The 18,137-nt window shown below is 39.3% G+C and overlaps 1 protein-coding gene across 1 annotated transcript; it reads right to left on the bottom strand.

The window, feature by feature from the left end:
- Positions 1-3,472: 3,472 nt before the first annotated feature.
- On the bottom strand, positions 3,473-13,011 carry IER3IP1 (immediate early response 3 interacting protein 1). Its single transcript, XM_016225060.2, has 3 exons — positions 12,856-13,011; positions 5,791-5,892; positions 3,473-4,700 (listed from the first exon to the last, which is right to left on the bottom strand). Exons 1-3 carry the CDS (start codon positions 12,944-12,946, stop codon positions 4,645-4,647), a joined length of 249 nt encoding a protein of 82 aa, XP_016080546.1. The 5' UTR covers positions 12,947-13,011; the 3' UTR covers positions 3,473-4,644.
- Positions 13,012-18,137: the final 5,126 nt, after the last annotated feature.

Genomic DNA, 18,137 nt, shown 5'->3' on the forward strand with positions numbered 1-18,137 from the left:
ACGGCCCAGGGCCCCAACGGAAGTCCCGCCTATGCCGGTCCATCTCCGCCCCATCCGCCCAGGATTTCCTCCCTGTCTGGGGCTTCCAGTACCGGGTCTAGTCCTGCTCCTTCGCCACCAAGGGCGAGAAGTCGTTCTTGAGACGCACTTCTTCAAGGGCGCGGCGTCCAGGGCCCCGATGCAGGAGGGAATACAAAAACCTCTGCCTTTGCTCAGGAGCTGTCTTCCATGCCGCGGCACCATGGTAGAGCCAACTTTTCCTTGCTGCAGCTCTCTCCCCCCACTTCCCCATTCTCGAGAGGTAAACTCAGAAGTCATGTCCTAGATACTATCCTTGAAACACCCAGTCTCTGAGGTCATTTTCTGCTTTGCTACTTCAATACCATCTGGCACTTACTGCTATGAACCACTACCTCAGGTAGTGACCCTCTTTTTCTGCATCAGCTATCCCAAAACCTTACACTGTCGTTACGCACCCTGCCTCTCATCAGAGACTGCCACCCCAGGCTTTACCCGTCATCTCCAAGGGAAGCAGTATCTTGGGATACGCAGAACCACCTCCCTCACTGCTCCCCTCCCACACACGTAGGGAGTCTCTACATGTCTCCCCCTTTGATCCAAAGAAACTACTTGACTGCAGAGATGCGTTCTCTATGGAGATGACTAAATGAAAAAAATTCTGACATAACAGGACACCCTGGTTTACACACATGGAATCCTTTGACAAACCTAATGCTCCGTCCTTGACTGGAGACTCATGCTGCTAGAACACCATCCGACATACCCCTGCCCAGTGCTACAGTGAGCCATGTTGCTAGCGATAACCCTGTTCCCTGGACTAGGGATCCTTTGCTTTTCCTCCCCACGGGGTCTGGAGGTGGTTTTTGTCTTACTCATATTTGCTAAGTCTGAGTTTTCTGTGTGAGGGCCCACTTGGTTGAAGGAAAAGAAACCTGTTCCTATTTCCCCCTTCAGAGCTACGAGCCTGTTTTTGACCAGATCAAAACACCACTGAAGGATTTTAAGTGGGTACTAGTAAAACATGCATTTTATCTAAATGTCTTACTCTGGTTGCAATAAGGAGATGTGATGAGAGAGGTGCCAAAATGTGAGACCAGATTAGAAGGTACTGCAGGTTTATAAGAGATGCTTAAACTGTGTGAAAACAAAGCAAAAAAGAAATTCAAGATACCTTTAGTGATAAAAGTCAGAAATTGGCGATAGATTGAGTGTAAGGGAGAGGAAGGCATCCAGATAATCACTAGGTTCCAGGTTTGGGTAATTGGGTCATTCGCTGTGACATGGAATTGAAAGAGGACTAATGGCTCCCTCCTCACCAAAATACTCCGACGACTTTGCTGCCAAACAGCAAAATCAGTAAAGAAGGGATGGGACTTCAAAAAGGGAGGGGCTGATTCAGGAAAGAAAAAGATGGAGTGGAGATGTAAAGAAAGCAGTACCAGAACTGAAACAAAAAAAGTAGGATTCCAAAACTTACCTTGAATCATTAATACCTTTGGACGCTGCCCACTCTGCTCACAGAATGTGTTCACAATATCTGACATCTCATGACTTATCAGGGGCCAAGGAAAATTTTAGCAAAATATAATTCCATTTTGCATGGTATCAAAATTTTATTATTGGTCATAACTTTGAAACTAAGTCAATGAAAAAGTGATTTATTTCACCACAAACATTTTACTTCAGGAGAACATCTCTTTGGTTGAGGTACATCTAGAATAAAAGGTTAGTGACCTGAAAAATATAAATATAAATCACCCAGCGAAGACTTCTGAAACAGTTATTGACCAATTTTACAAATGAAGCAACCAAAACGAGGTCTTAGGAAGTTTAAGTCATCTGATAGAAGGTTCCTGCTTGGCGTATTAGAAATATCCTGCCTCCTACTCTTTTTACTCAAATATACTGCTTTTTTTCAAGTGATTTTATGAGTATATACACATACACACAAGTGATTACATATGCCTAAAGAGCACAGATCATCTTGCCTACTCTATCTAAAGCAGGGATTTAAAAAACACACTTTTTAACCATGTTTTTTGAAAACTTAGGGTTTTATGGAGGTGCCTTAGGAAGCTTGACAAGAATTAAGGTGGAGGCTGAACAATGGGCCTTTGGGCCCCATCCCTGCTTCAACTAAAAATCAATAGTCCTGCTAACATCTGTTTTAGATATTGGAGTATTAGTTATTATTCCTTTGAAAGCCTGGTTCTGCTGTTAATCGAAGTTTGAAAACTATTGTACTTAAGGATTAGGATATAAACTTGGTTAATATTAACAGACTACAGCCCTAGCAGGGTGGCTGGGTTGGAGCATCATCCTGTACACCAAAAGGTTGTGGGTTCAATTCCTGGTCAGGGCACAAACCTAGGTTGTGGGTTCCATCCCCAGTCGGGGTGTGTTCGGGAGGCCACTGATATTTCTCTTTTTCCCTCCCTCTAAAATCAATAAACATATCCTAGGGTGAGGATTAAAAAAAACTTAAAAATATTTAGAGCCAAGATCCTTCATGACAGGTTAGAGGTATACAGATGCAGGGTCAGAATACATAGGACCATAAACATCTTGGATATTTGGAGGCCAGAACAATCACAAATTGGTAATTCTGAGAATGGCTAAGGAGGGTGTGGGCAGGCTAAAATAAGGTACTATGGTTACTAAATCACAACTGCTCTGGGGAAACCAGGGTTAACGTGCAGAAGCTTGCAGACCTCCCTTCAGGCACATTAAAGTTAGAAATGTGTAAGCTGCCTCCAGAGACAAAATACTTTGATGTTCAATGCTTCACTTTCCCCAGAACTGCTTTGCTCCAGAATACTATGATCCTGCCCTGCTGTGACTGCTTCCCAATGGAGTGTGAACTTGGGCAGTACCTGACACTAAATGAGCATGAAGGTGTGTTGTAATGTTTTACATGAAAATGGCATCAGGGCAGTCTCTCTTTCTTTTTAAAATTTTGTATGGCTCATAGCTGGTGGAAAATGGGAGTGCCCTCAATTAACTGAATCTTTTGAATATGGTCAGTGGCTTACACTCAGACTCATGAATGAGCTCTTTGTAAGGCCAAAAGAACATTGTCTCTAAGTGCCAAATGTGTTACCCACATGAACCAAATAATCAACTACAAATCCCTGATACTTTTCTTTGGTTCAGCTACAAGCCCAGGGCCCAGAGATAATTCATCTCTAACTCAGGGATGGCCAACAGGCATCCAATACTTGCTCCAAAGTTTTAGAAGTAAATTATATCATAGAATAAAAGTTGCTCATGAGTCTTCTTGATCTACATCAGTGATTCAATTCATTAAAGAAAAAATGGATTGTGAATGTTTACTTTCATTAAATCTGTGCTTAGTGATTTTACAGAAAAGAACATATATAAGAAGTGTTAAGCACAAATGAGATTAATTTTGTTAACACTTGACAGGTATACACTAAGGTACAAAAACAAGTACTTGACTTGGAAATTTTGCTTTATTTACAAATGTCCCATTATAAACAAAGATACCATTCCACCCCCTTTAAAATATTATAACCTTTAATTTCCAGAAAAAGCATTTACATAGTTTTAATCTTCCTGCATAAAACTGTAAAATGGGATAAGTAAAATATAGAATGGTCTAAGGCATCAAAACAAAACTTATCCAGCATGAATGTCCTAGTGACAGATGGAAAGAATTAAGAATCACTCTCCTTAATATACTACTCCAAGAACTGCAAACATGGATAGTTTTGGGACAGGTAAATGCTTCACAATAAAGTCTTCTTACATAGATAAGTCTTCTTACATAGTATACTTTATAATTGTGATTGTTTAGGATTGCTCTTGCAGGTTACTATTTATGCTGATTTCAAAAAATAAGTCATCATTGTAAAAAGGGCATAGACTTTTCTACTCAGATTTTTCTACCAATGAAAATATGTAGATACTGACTTGGTCTCATCATTCAGACCAATTACTAAAATAAGAAATGCACGAAAAGAGATTAAAACAAAAACTCAATCACCATGTGACTATCTGACTTAGAAAATTATAATTCTCCCTAAAGTCAGATTGTATTGCTCCTCGATAGATACCATAAATTTGGATTTTTCATAGCTGACAATATAGACAAAATATTTAACCAAAGAGTTCAAAATAAAATCATCCCAATTACCTATTTATCATTTTATATGTAGTAATTACTTTTTTAAATCCTTTAAACTTTATCTAGGAGGATATATAATCACTCTCTGAGCATCATAGCTAAGTCACAAGAAACTTCAAAAGCAAAAAAAATTCATCCCTGAGAAGTGAGACAAAAAGCTCTAAAAACACAGAAGTAACAGTCCTGCACCCTTTGAACAATCTTTACCATAGCACAAACTTTTATTAACAGTCAGCAATCAAATGTATTCCAATCCTGGATAGTTACTGCCTCTGATGATCTGATCTTTTTGTAATAAAACTATAAGTGCAGCATTTTAAAAAATCAGATGAATAGGGACTCTAGTTTTATTATCACGTTTACATTTTTGTCAAGTCCAAAGACAGCCAGCTAAGATACGTATATTCCAATAATGACCAAAGTAATAACTTCTGCTGGCAACTCTTCTTCTGAATTTCCATTTCTCCCATTGATCTTCACCCAAATAGTAAAAGTAATACAATTGCAATTGAGTTTACTATTATCAATGGCACTGCAAAAAAAAAAAAAAAAAAAGTTGTTACTATAAAGAAAATTATAAGAAAACTAAGCCATAATTACTAGCATCCAGGAAGGTTGGTAATACCTAACAATATGTCATCATAATCATGTTGCAAATACTTATAACAGGAATATTCAAACATGCACTGGATCATAAAATCCAAAACTTAATTTAAAGAGGGCTTGTGTGATGGGGAAAACGGTCACATTGACACAACTAGATTAATATGAAAACATCTGTAGATTGTATTGGTGCAGCTCTGGGAACACAGAAGCACACTGGACCCAGGCAGAAATAGACCCATATGGCTACCAGTGAAACCTGACATTAGAAATCGAATGCAAAGGTGATTCAGTAGTTTAATCACCAAATTAAGAATTAACTTACCATTCTACTCAAAGTTGTGATTAAAGCAGCTAAGAAAAGAGGGAGACAGAGAGACCCTGGTTTTTGTTTGTTTTTTTTAATATATCTTTATTGATTTCAGAGAGAGGAAGGGAGGGGGGAGAGAGATAGAGACATCAATGATGAGAGAGTGGGGATTGACTGCGGATTGAGCCAGAAACCGGGGCATGTGCCCCAACGGGAATCCAACTGTGATATCCTGGATCCTAGGTCGATGCTCAACCGCTGAGCCACGCCCGCCAGGAAGAGAGGCCCTGGCTTTAATGGTTTTCAGTAAAAGGTTCTGAACTCTACTGAGTTACTCTAAAGTCTTTTCTAAGAGAACAGCAAATACGGGACCTTTATTTTTCTCTTGAAAACTCTATAGAACTCTAGATAACTTTACTACTTGGAAGCAACAGGATTTCCAAAAGGCAAGGATATCATTGTCTTTCAACTCTGAGAGGTAACATAAAAACAGATGACACCACTGAGCATTCCATTTGCAACTGGCTTAGAAATAAGAGGCAAACTAAGAAAGAAACCAATAATTTTTAAGCAATAAAGCCAGGTTAAAGAGAAAAAAATTTCCCGCTGCAAAGATGGTATGTGATAGTATTCACACCCAGAAGCTTTGCTACTCAAATCAAGCTACAAAATTAAAACTTAAGAGTGTTCCACTAGTTTTTTGTCTTACCTCTCATTACGGTTCTTACAGATCGAATAAGGTTCATTAGCTGAGATTTAATTCCTGGCTCCTCTCCGAATCCGCCAATTCCCTGGTCTGTTCCCCAGCCAACTGCATAATATAAAAATGATTAGCTGTGTTAAAATTTATTATGTCCTTGTCTTGCTCTCTCATTAGTCATTTTCTAAGAGATTATCAAGCCTTTGTTAAAGACATAAAATATAAAGTCATACAACTTAAAAGTAAAAACACTAGTAAGTGAAATACTTTACAGTATGTTTTTTACTTTTGATAAGCAACAAAAACTCAATTCATTTCCACTTTGGTTTTATAAAATTAACTAAAATCTAATAAATTATTCCATGGCATTTAATTCGGTAAAGATGACCACTGTAACACCCTGATTGATTATTTTACTCCTTTTTTAAATTAACAAAATATTTTTCAAGTCAGGACTGAACAAGCAACGTCAAGCTGAATAATTAATTAGCTCAATTCGGAATTTATAAAACCCAACGTTAACTATCAGTATAATAACAACACTGTAACAGATTCACTATCTACATTACACGGGGGAAATTTTAACCTAAACTTGGCCACAGCTTGGTGAGGCCTGCAGAGCATGTTCTGTCACGCCAGCAGGGGCACATCTTTTCCCCCCTTGACCATTCTTCATTTCTGTCCTGAGGTGAGGAATTTAGCTCACTATCCCACTTATTTTCTGTAAATGAGTCTTTTACCTTCTACATCCTTTCCTGATATTATAAATCATTATTTCTTTACCTTTACCTGCTAGTTCTTTTTTTATTACCTGATACATTCTTCTAAAGACTTACATGTCCTCATTTCTACAATGTGTCCTTCTCTTGTCCTCATTTCAGGTTCACCTGTTGTATCTCATATGACTACATTTTTTTTTAAAATCTCAAATGACTTAATTAATTCCTGACATGTTAACCCTTAAACTTGAAGATAGAGAACAAGTCTTTATTTTATACATGAAAGAACCAAGTATCATGAAACAAGATTTCATTTTGCTTAATGATATTTTGTTTCGGCAACTCCAGCTGACTAATAGTTTCATGTTTCTTTTAAATTACTCATAATTACTATTGGATATAATAAATACTTGTCTGATTTTTTTAAACTGTGTGGTTTTAAAAAATAAAGCTATTTTTAAAAACCACATATAATTCACACATTTCGAGTATACAATTCAGTGGTTTAAATATAAGCTGTCCCAAAAAAATGTATACACACACTTTGAATAATTATAAAGGCAGTGTTTATTAAAATACATTTCATTTTCAAAATTGAGCTATTAGCTGTTAAAGTGTATATACATTTTTGGGGATACCTGTATGGTTCTCAGAGTTATACAACCATCACCATACTCAATTTTAGAACATTTTCATGACCCCCAAAAGAAACCCTGTACCCATTAGCAACCACTTCCCATCCTCTCAGACGCCTCCAGCACTAAGCAACCACTAATCTGCATTCTGTTTCTATATTTCCTATCCTGGACATTTCATACAAATGGAATGATATGTGATCTTTTATGACTATCTACTTTCACTTAGCATAATGATCTTAAGGTTCAGCCATGTAGCACATATCAATATTTCATTTTTTTATTAATAACATTACAGTGTGGATATACTACATATTATAGCCACCTATTCATCAGTTGATGGACATTTGGGTTGTTTCCACTTTTTAGCTATTATACCCAACAATGTATAATGGTTACAATTTCTCCACAACCTTACCAACATATTACTCTTTTTTATTACATTCATCCTAGTTGGTATAAAGTATATCTCATTACGGTTTTGATTTGCATTTCTCTAATAATCAATAATCTTGACCATCACCCAGCCGGTGTGGCTCAGTGGTTGAGCATCGACCCATGAACCAAGAGGTCACTGGTTCGATTCCCCATCAGGGTACTTGCCCAGGTTTCAGGCCCAATCCCCAGTAGAGGGTGTGCAGGAGGCAGCCAATGGCTATTTCTCTCTTAGTGACGTTTCTCTCTCTATCCCTCTCCCTTCCTCTCTCTAAAAAATAAATAAGTAAATAAACAAACACAAAAGGAATCATGATATGTGATCTTTCATGACTAGCTTCTTTCACTTAGCATAATTTGACTATCAGATAACCGTTCCAAATTTTTAATGTGTGCACTGGATTATTCATCCTTTATTATTGAGTTGTAACAGTTCTCTATACACTCTGAATAGCAGTCCCTTATCATATATATGATTTGCAAATATTTTTTCCCATTCTGTGGTTGTCTTTTTATGTTCTTGATGGTGTCCTTTAAAGACACAAAAAGTTTTTAATTTTGATGAAGCCCATTGTATTTTTTCTTTGGCTCTTCTGCTTTGGTGTTGTATCCAGGAAGGCTTTGTCTAATCCAAAGTCACAAAGCTTTATGCCTATATTTTCTTTTAAGAGTTGTATAGCTTTAGGTTTTACAGCTTATAAGTCTATGGTCTTGAGTTAATTTTTGTGTTTAGTATGAAGCAGAAAGATTCAACTTCATTCTTTATTCTATGGATATGCAGCTGTTCCAGCACCAGTTGTTGAAAGATTATTCTTAACCCATTGCATTGTTTTGGCTCCCATCAAAAATCAATTGACCATAAACATAAGGGTTTATTTCTGGACTCTCAAGTCTGCTCCATTGGTCTACATGTCCGTCCTATGCCAATATCACACTGTTTTGATAGCTGTAACTTTGTAGTAAATTTTGAAATCTCAAAGTGTGAGTCATCTGCTCTTCTCCTTCAAGATTTTTTTGGCTATTCTCAGTCCCTTTCATTTTCTTTAGAATCTATTTGTCAGTTTCTGCAGAAAAAAACCAACTGGGATTTTGATAAACATTGCATTATATCTGTAAATCAATAATATTGTTTGGTATCATCTTAGCAACATTAACTCTTCTGATCCATGAACAGAGGATGTTATTTTCTTTAATTATCTTTAAAAAAATTCATTCTTTAATTTCATTCAACAATGCCTTGTAGTTTTCACAGCATAAGACTCACACTTCTTTTAAATTTACTCCTAAGTAATTCTTTTTGATATTATAAAATAAAACGGTTTAATTTCATTTTTTGATTGTTCATGTATAGAAAAATAATTGATTTCTGTTACTGATCTTGTATCTTGCAACCTTACTGACCCATTTATTAGTTTTAATAGTTTTGGTAACTCCTTAGGATTTCCTATACAAGATTATGTCATCTGCAAACAAGAGATAGTTTTACTTTTTTAACCTCACAATCTGGATGTCTTTATTTCTTTTTCTCTCATCAAACTGCCCTGGCTAGAATCTCTGGTACGATGTCAGAAGTGGCAAGAGAGGGCATCTTTTCTTATTCCTAACTGGGGAAAGCACTCAGTTTTTCACCATTAAGTATAATGTCAACTGGGGGTTGGGGTATTTGTGTGCATGTTTCCTAGATACTCTTTATCAGGCTGAATAAGTTCCCACCTATTTCTGGTTTACTGAAAGTTTTTGTCATGAAAGGGTACTGGAACTCAATGAACGTTTTTGCTGTGTCTACGATGATAATCATGTAATTTATTTATTTTACTAATATGATGTATTACATCAATTGATTCTTGAATGTTAAACCAACCCTGGATTGCCTGGGGAAATCCTATTTGATTTAGTTTGCCAGTATTTTGTTAAAAATTTATATCTATATTCATAAAAGATACTGGCCTGTAGTTTCTTTTCTTGTAATGTCTCTGTCTGGTTTTCATATCAGATTAATACTAGCCTCATGACATGAGTTGGGAAGTGCTACCTCCTACTTTTTGGAAGAGTTTATGAAAAATTGGTATTAAGCTTTTACATGTTTAGTAGAATCCAGCATTGAAGCCTGGGCTTTTCTTCATTGGAAGTTTTGAAATTACTAACTCAATTTCTTTATATGTTATAGGTCTAATCAGATTTTTTATTTTTTCTTATGTGAGTGTTATAAGCTGTATCTTTCCAGGAATCTGTCTATTTCATCTAAGTCATCTAATATGTTGGCATACAATTGTTCACAGTATTCCCTTTAATCCTCTTCATTTCTCTAAGGTCATTAGTGATGTCACCCTGTTTCATTACGGATTTTTGTAATTTGAGTCTTCTTTCCTTTTTTTTTGGTTTTGTTCTTTCTCTCCGTTGTGTATTTCATTAATTTTTAATTTTCAATGTGATCTTTCTTATTTCCTTCCTTTTGCTTTTTTTTTTTTTTTTTGCGGGGAGGTGGGGCACAGGTTGTGGCTCAAATACCAGAAATTCTTACTATTTTTACTGAGAATTGATAGATTTTCTTGAACATCAATTTTCTTGAACTTCGTGATAACATTGGATAATCTTGTCTCCATTTTGTCACTTTTCACTTACTTCTCAACCCATTCCAATATGGATTTTACTCACTGCTGTAACTGCTCTTATAAAATCAGCAAGGACCTTATTACCCTGAATTCTTAGGAAACTTTTCGGTCCTTATCTTACTTGGCTTCTCAGAACATCCCACTGTTGTACTATTTTTTCTTCAAACACTCCTTGCCTTCTGTGAAACCCCAGATTTTCCCTTCTTTCTGTTTTGCTCATTCATCAGTTTCTCCTGTCAGTTCTTTCATCTCTACCTAAACATTAAATCCCGAAGAGAGTCCAAGCTGTACTGGTCACCAATTCCCTTTGTACTCCTCTTTCCCTGAGCACTTTCATCTTTTCACATGGCTTCATTTATCATGTGGCGGGCAAGCTCAAAGTTCAATCTTCGCTCTGGCTCTTGCTTTGTTTTATGGATTCAAGTCCTACTGACTACTCCACATCTCCACTTGCATATCTCACCGACATAATCTCAAACGTGGCATGTCTAAAACTTACTACATTCTCTTTACCTTCTTATCCACACCCCCCTCCCCAGTTTTCCTCTAGTACTCTCTCAGTAAAATTACTACCCTTCACTCAGTTGCTTATGCCAGAAGACCAAGAGAGGCCTTTGCCTTTTTTCTTTCTTCCTCGTTCCCAATGTCCAAACAGTAAATTTTGCTTTTTCTACCTTTAAAATATCTCCTGATTTGTAACAGCTTCCTAGGGCTACCATAACAAAGCACCACACACTGGGTGGCTCAACACAAAAGAAATTTATTTTCTCACAGCTCTGGAGTCTAGAAGTCTGAAATCAAGGTGTTTGTAGAATTGGTTCCTCCTGGGGATTCTGAGAGATAATCTTGTCCATACCTGTCTCCTAGCTTCCCATCGTTAATGGTAATCCTTGGGGTTGTTCGGTTTGTAGCCACATCACTCCAATCTCTGCCTGTGTTGTCACATGGCCTTCTTCCCTCTGTGTGTCTCTGTATTTCTTTCTCCTTATATGGACCACTCATTGGATCTAGGGCCCATCCTAATCCAGTGTGACTTCATCTTACTAACTACACATCCAGAGACTCTATTTTCAAAGAAGGTACATTCACAGGTACCAAGGGTTAGGACTTCAATATATCTTTTGGGGGCAGGGGGACACAATTCAACCCACAACATGATCCCTTCTACTTTTCTGTTATGTATAGTGGTGAAAAGATGGACTCTTGAGTCAGACTGCCTAAGCCTGAATCCTAGGCCTGCCACTTCTTAGCTGTGTAACCTTAGAAAAGTTACCTATTCTCTTTTGTGCTTCAGGTTCTCCATCTGTAAAGTAGGGATGAAAACTATCTATCTCATAAGGTTGTTGTCAGAGTTACTCAAGTTAACACTATGTAAAGCACCTGATACAGACACCTGGCACACAGTGTTAAGTATTAGTTGTTATTATGCCCTCAACTGATAATATATCCACCATCTCTACTTGTCTTGTTTGGAATGGTGCCCACCACATGCACTCTTCTACCCTTCCAATCTGTTTTCCATACTGTAGTCAAAAGGATCTTGCAAATAACACAAACCTGGTCACGTCACTGCTCTGCTTAAGACCTTGTGTTCACCTGTCCCAGAGTTTTCACACTCTCTCAACTTCTCCCAACCCCTCACCTTCACCAAGTTAATGTTTACACACTTATCAGATTTGGGGTCAGGTGCACTTCCTCCAAGTAGCTTTCAGATTCACAGGCTAAAGTTTCACTGTGCATCTCTTTCATAATATTCTGCAGCTTTGTTATTGTTATTTGTTCAGTTTTATTTAGATTAACTTCCATTAGAAGGGCAGGGTAACTGCCGTCATCTCAGTTTTTATTACATGGGCTTGGCACGTCATTTATGCTCAATAAATCTCTTTTGAAGGAATAAACGAGCCGATCTTGTCCATGGGTTTGCGTTTCAGTGATTCACACAGATATAACTAGTACACTGTGGCAAATGGTGCACATAACGTAGGATCCTGCTTCACTTCTGCCTCCTAACAGCAAGAAGCAGCCTGCCCAGGGTGGCGTGGAGGCTGCTGGACTGTGAGGTCCCGGTTGGCATAACGTGTGTCTTCGTCTTTGTATGATTCTAGCACTGCTCCTGGGACATCGTAGGCACCAAAAACTATGCGCTGAGTAAACTTTCTTAGAACTTAGGTGGCTGGATGTCGCGAGAGTCCCTACACTTTCCCTTTCCTTTTACCCCCAAAGCCCAGGAACCCCCACGGCCCTCCATCAGTTGATTCACCCGATCACCTAAGCTCCAAATGAGCCACGCCCTTCCCTCTTTAACCGAAAACTCAGACCCCAAGTTTTTGACTATTAAGTGATCACTGAGAAGTGCATGAAATGACTGACCGAAACCAATCCTAGGCAGGGTCCCTGGCTCATCTCAGTATCGCCCTCATCCCCGCTCCCAGGGCCCGGCTCCCAGGGGGCGTCTGTTGAACAATCCCTACCCCGCTGCTAAGTTCAAACCTGGTGAGATGAAAGTGGCTCGGCTTTCCCCTCGCAAGGAAGGGCTCCAAGAGCCGAGCGCTCTGCAGCCCGTCTGTCCGGGCCCAGGCTGTCCCCTCAGGCGGCCCGGCTCGGTCCGCGGTCGCCCTCCCCCCGCCGGGCTCCGCCGCGGCCACCTCAGCCCCGCCCCGCGGCCCCACTCACTGTTCTTGAGGAAACGCTCCTCGTGCAGCACGGCGATGGCATTGACGCAGAGCAGGGCAGCCTGCAGCAGCGAGTACAGGGTAAAGGCCATGGTCGCCGGGAACCACCCGGAGTCCCAGCTAATTTGCCCACAGCCGTCGCGGGGAACGTGGCGCCGCCACTGCCGGTGCTCTTCTACGGCGGCCGGCAAGGCCCCAAACGCCCTTTCCGAGAAGCTCCGCCCCCCAGCTGGCTAAGACCCGCCCCCGCGCTTACGTCAGCGAGGTCCGTCTGCTTAGCAGTCTAGACCTGAGCTGTGCTGTGCAAGCTGTTGTGAAACGCCTGAGCTGGGGCTGGTCCCAATTGTGGTGTTGTAAGTGTAAGTTACAGGATTTCAAAGATTTAGGACGAAGACAAGATAGCAAAAATCTGCCAATAGTTTAAAAATGTTGATTACATGTTGAGATATTTTTAATATATTAGGTAAATAAATCAAATTTACATTAATTTTGTTTATTTCTACTTTTAAAAAAAATGTAGCTGTGAGGACACTGATAATGACATATGAGGCTTGAATTATATTTCTATTGGACAGTACTGTACTAGATGCTCCCAAGAGTTATATGAGATTTTAATATTCCTATTTTACAGATGAAGAAATGGAGGCTTTGGCAAATAATTTTTTAAAAAATTAGAATAAAATAACATGTCTTAAAATTAATTACTCAGTGAGAAACATTCTCTGCTTGATCAAACTCTAACCAGGCTGTTCTGAGCTGTCCACTAGGCCTCAACCTTGGCCTATAAAAACTAGGGATTCTCAACACAGAATTTCACCCACTTCCCTACCCCCTCATTAAAACACCTAAAAAACAAAAACATTGACATAGTTTCTTACAGCTCAAGGCCTTATTCCTGGGATGACCACTTAAAGTGCCTGCCTGAGGGAGCTAAAGGCTGCAAAAAATAAAAATAAAAAAATGTCCTTTGTTCTAGCCAACAGCTGCAAATGAGGCCCGGACCCACCCTGAATTACCACACCTACCTAAAAGGCTTACAATTGTGAATCCTTCCTTTGCCCTTTTGAGATGTCTATGAATCTCCCACAGTTCAAGAGTGTCTTCCTTAAGGACTCAAAGGCCCTACTTTACAACGTAAACCTCAGGAATCCTATCCTAGGGCCTCTGTCTCCCAGTCTCTGTGGGACTGCAGGATCCTAACTGATATTTCCAACTAACAGACAGCTGGCCTGATCAACATTTACACTGACTGCACTTAGTATTTTTCACATTCCTGATTCTTCTGAGCCTCTGCTCTCCTCCCTCATTCACGCTTTAAAATGCTCCGTCGCCTCTGTACAAATTGAAGTTGAGTTTAGTTCACACTTGACCCTCTTCCCTGTTCCAATAGCATATTACTGATATACGGTCTTTACCATTCTACTTGGTGTCAGCTTTGTTTACCTTTGATAGCAGCAGTAAGAGGTTGAATCTGATGGTGTTAAATTTTAAATATTGTTTGAGGGCAAGTGCAGTATGCAAAGTAATCATCTCCTAAACTTCTCAGGGTCCCCTAAAATGGAAAAGGGAAAAGCCTCGGCAAGAGGCAGTAGCCAAAACAAGAGAGAGAAGAATTAAACTCCCAAGAAAAAATTAAGTTTAAATAAGCCAACTACTTAGTGCCTATAGGGAAGAAGAGATGTGTCCTTTCCCACAGAGGTACATAAACACTGTCCCCAAAATCGGCCCCAAGTGCAAACCAGGTAGGGAGAGATCCAGGAAGATAAGTAAAGGGAATAAACAAAATAACAGGATACCAACAAATACTCCAGTTTTTCAAGGCCCACAAAACTCTAGACACTGGTGATAGTGATAGAGAAGGAAGGTTGCTCCTGTAAGTGGACAGTGAGCACTCCAGGATTTCTTCACCGGGCTGGGCGTGGGGAGGAAGCACCTACGAGGCCTTGTTTGGAAGCTTTGGTTGATCAGTAAATTGTTTTTTACTAGATCTTAAATTTACTGAGGGGAAGGGGTAAAGGGGGATGACTGGAGATTATGGAGATGGATGAAGTGGATGTGGGACTAAAGCCTCCCACAGTTATCCCTTTGTGTCACCTGCCACTGGGTTACAACTCACTTGATGCAGTTCTTTTATTGTCAAAAGAATCTGGTTCACCTCTCTGGGCCACTGTTACTTTATCTATAAAATTAGGTGATTATGATTTCTAAGGCTTCTTCAGCCCCCAAAATCTCTAGATCTAGCAGAAGCAGCTTAAAATATAAGATAGTGCAAGTACTAGTATCATGTTATCTAATTCATTATTTTTCAAAAACCAGGCTTGCAGCCTAAGCTGATAACAGCAGATTATATCCTTAAAAAGAATTATTCTTCTGATGTTCTTACTTCCGAAGATATTCAAAAGCCTAAAATTTTAAAATATATTTATAAAATAGTTTTCTTAGTTTTTTTGTGTGTTTTTTTAATCTGCTCCCAAACAAAGAAGAGGTTAAAATGCATATTCTGCATTTTAGCAGCTTGGGGGGAGGGAGGGGAAGAGTGGCTATGGCCTATTTAAAATTAGAACTTGCTGCTAGGTGCTGAGCTTCTGATTCATGTTCATTCATTCATATTATATATCTTATCAGACACTGCTGTAGAGGATGATACTTTCTTCAATTTCAAACACAGATGTGTCCTTATTGAAAGGTGAAGGTCGGTGGTGCACAGACAGGCTAAATAGCCATCTCAGAGGGTGAATAAAGAAAAATTAAATTTATTTAAGAAAAGGGGATGGGGGGATGGAGATATCAAAAGGAAAGTCTACACAGCACTGAGTCAGAGGGTATTTATTGGGCCCATGGTGGCAGCAAAGATATACTTGCAACAGTGAAACAAGGAAGAGCATAGAAGAAGCAACAGGAGAGCCTGGCTGGGCTGCTCTGACTCAACGAGAAGTCAGAGAAAAGGGGGCCTTGGAGACAGATGCGGGGGGGCGGGGGGGGTAAGGCCAGGAGGAGATGCCCTGCCAATTGCTCCCTTGGTTACAAGTCTCATGGGGTCCCCCTGGAGGAAAGAAGGGGGATGGAGATGGAGCTGGAATGCTCCCTGCACTAGGGAGCATATTTATCTTTTTTTGTGGGTGGAAATCTTAGGGGACGTCACAGGGGAGGGTCTCAATAGAATACTCATCAGCTCTCCAGATGTGCTCTTTCAGGGTCGTGGTCTCCACTGACTGAGTGGTGGCAGGGCAGGGGGGTCATAAGTCAATGTAGCTGGTCCTAAGGCAGCCACTGCATCACTTGTCTGGTTTTGCTGCTTTTCTGAGTCTGGAGCTGAAATACAACTGAAGCTTAGATGTTATCTTTAGGGAGGAAAAGGCCAGGGGGTGTAAACCTCATGACCAGCAATTTGCTGGGGGAGGACAGGTTACCCTGGGGACAAGGTTCTTGTTTTCCCAGTTTTGCACCTTGCTAGGCATCGGGACTTTCTGCCCTGGTGAGTCTCTGAACCTCGCCCATCATCTGTGCTCTGCTCATGTCTGTCTAACACTTACCATTTGCTTCTTCAAGTTTTGTTTTGTGTTTTTTCTCTTCAGACTGTTAGATGGCACACTTGGGTATCTTGGAGCATCTTGCCAAAGACTTTCTTTGTAACTAGTAATATGGAGTCAATGTTTTCATTCCTTTGACAAGAATCAAAGAATAGGTGCCTTTGATAATGTTCCTTTAGGCAAGGGGAAGCAATGGTTAAGATTATGTCTAGGGTAATCTTTATGTTTGGTCCCTAGTTAGATGTGGGGACCCTTTAAAGTTAAAATGCCCCAGGATGATCTCAGTTCTTAGACTTACAAGAAATTGCATATTGAACCCAAATTTTTACCTTCTCTGTATCAATGACTTTGCTTTATTATTTTACTGATCCAAGTTATATGACTTGATTAGGCCAGCAGCATAAGGAGGAAATGATGCTGTGCCAGCTCTGGGCCTAGACCTCAAAAGGCCTTATATACTTCTGCTTTCTTTTCTGTGCCTTTGAAATTGCCAGGGCTCCCCCCTACCCCCTGCCACACACACACACCACCTGCCCCCCAAACAAAAACAAAAACAAAAAAAACAAAAAAAATATGCCTGGACTAGTCCTCAGGTTCTAAGATAAGGATTAGAGTCACTTGGAGCAGAGCCAAATGACCCCAGTCAAGCCCAACCACGATTAGCAAATCTTCATCCAACCACAGACCCGTGAGAATACATGATTATTGTTTTAAAAAACTATATTTAGAGTTGTTCATTCTATAGTATTTTTGAAGCAACAGATCTCTATCTATAGATCTCTATTAATTTATTCTAATTCTTAAAAACATTTATATACTCTGAAGACTCCCAAATTTATATCTCCCCCCCGGAACTCACCCATGAACTCTTGGCTCATATTTCCAACTGACTACCACTTGGGTGTCTAAAAGATACCTCAAAATTACCTTGCCCCAAACTGAATTCTTGATTTCCCTCTGAAACTTACTCATCCTATAGTCATTCCATTGAAGTTCATGGCAACTCCATCTTTCCAGTGGTTTGAGGCAAAATCCTTGGATTGTCCTTGTCTCTCTTTCTTTCTCTCACACCTTGTACACAATCCATCAGCATTCTTTTGACTTTAATTTCAACATGTATTCAAATCTGACCACATCTTTCCTTCTCTACTACTGAAGCCCTGGTCCATAGGTTAATGCAATAACTCCTAACAGGTCTCTGTGGTTCCACCTTTATCTCTCTACAGTTTATTCTCCCCAGAGCAGCCCAAGCACTTCTTTTAAATCCAAGTAATGAAAGCAATTTGTTTGTTGAGAGAACTGGGTCATTTATCTGATAGAACTTTCCACATTCTCAGATTTTGCTAATTGCATCCCCATGGTCTTGGCTGACTTAAATGGTATACACAATACCAGAATCATCTGTAAAAAGTGAAAACACTTGCTGATTGAAGAAAACAGGCACTATTTAAAGTGACTAAAACTTTTCACTAACTCAATGGAAAATATCGGGTATGTGGTAAAAATTTTTTTCCACAAGTTAGATCTTAGAATAATTCTTCAATAAATGTGTTGTCTGCTCTTCCCATTCATATTTTTAAATTCCAGCATTTTTATTCTTGCATTCATTAAAAATAGTTCATTAAGGTAAGTATTATGCATGTTACTTATTTAAAATTTAGACTCACCTTGAAGAATGATAAAAATGGATTATTGGTTTTAAACATTTTTATCCTAATGTATTTTAATAGATATATTTATCTTATTGTCTATG

The sequence above is a fragment of the Miniopterus natalensis genome, chromosome 7, assembly GCF_054644295.1.
Source record: "Miniopterus natalensis isolate mMinNat1 chromosome 7, mMinNat1.hap1, whole genome shotgun sequence".
Classification (NCBI taxonomy): domain Eukaryota; kingdom Metazoa; phylum Chordata; class Mammalia; order Chiroptera; family Miniopteridae; genus Miniopterus; species Miniopterus natalensis.

What these genes read in the sequence shown, in the direction of transcription:
- IER3IP1 (XM_016225060.2), bottom strand. Translation starts at nt 12,946, where the DNA reads ATGGCCTTTACCCTGTACTCGCTGCTGCAGGCTGCCCTGCTCTGCGTC. An exon ending in GGAGCGTTTCCTCAAGAACA is followed by an intron (nt 5,893 to 12,855) that starts GTGAGTGGGGCC and finishes TATATTATGCAG; the next exon opens with TTGGCTGGGGAACAGACCAG. An exon ending in TGTAAGAACCGTAATGAGAG is followed by an intron (nt 4,701 to 5,790) that starts GTAAGACAAAAA and finishes TTTTTTTTGCAG; the next exon opens with TGCCATTGATAATAGTAAAC.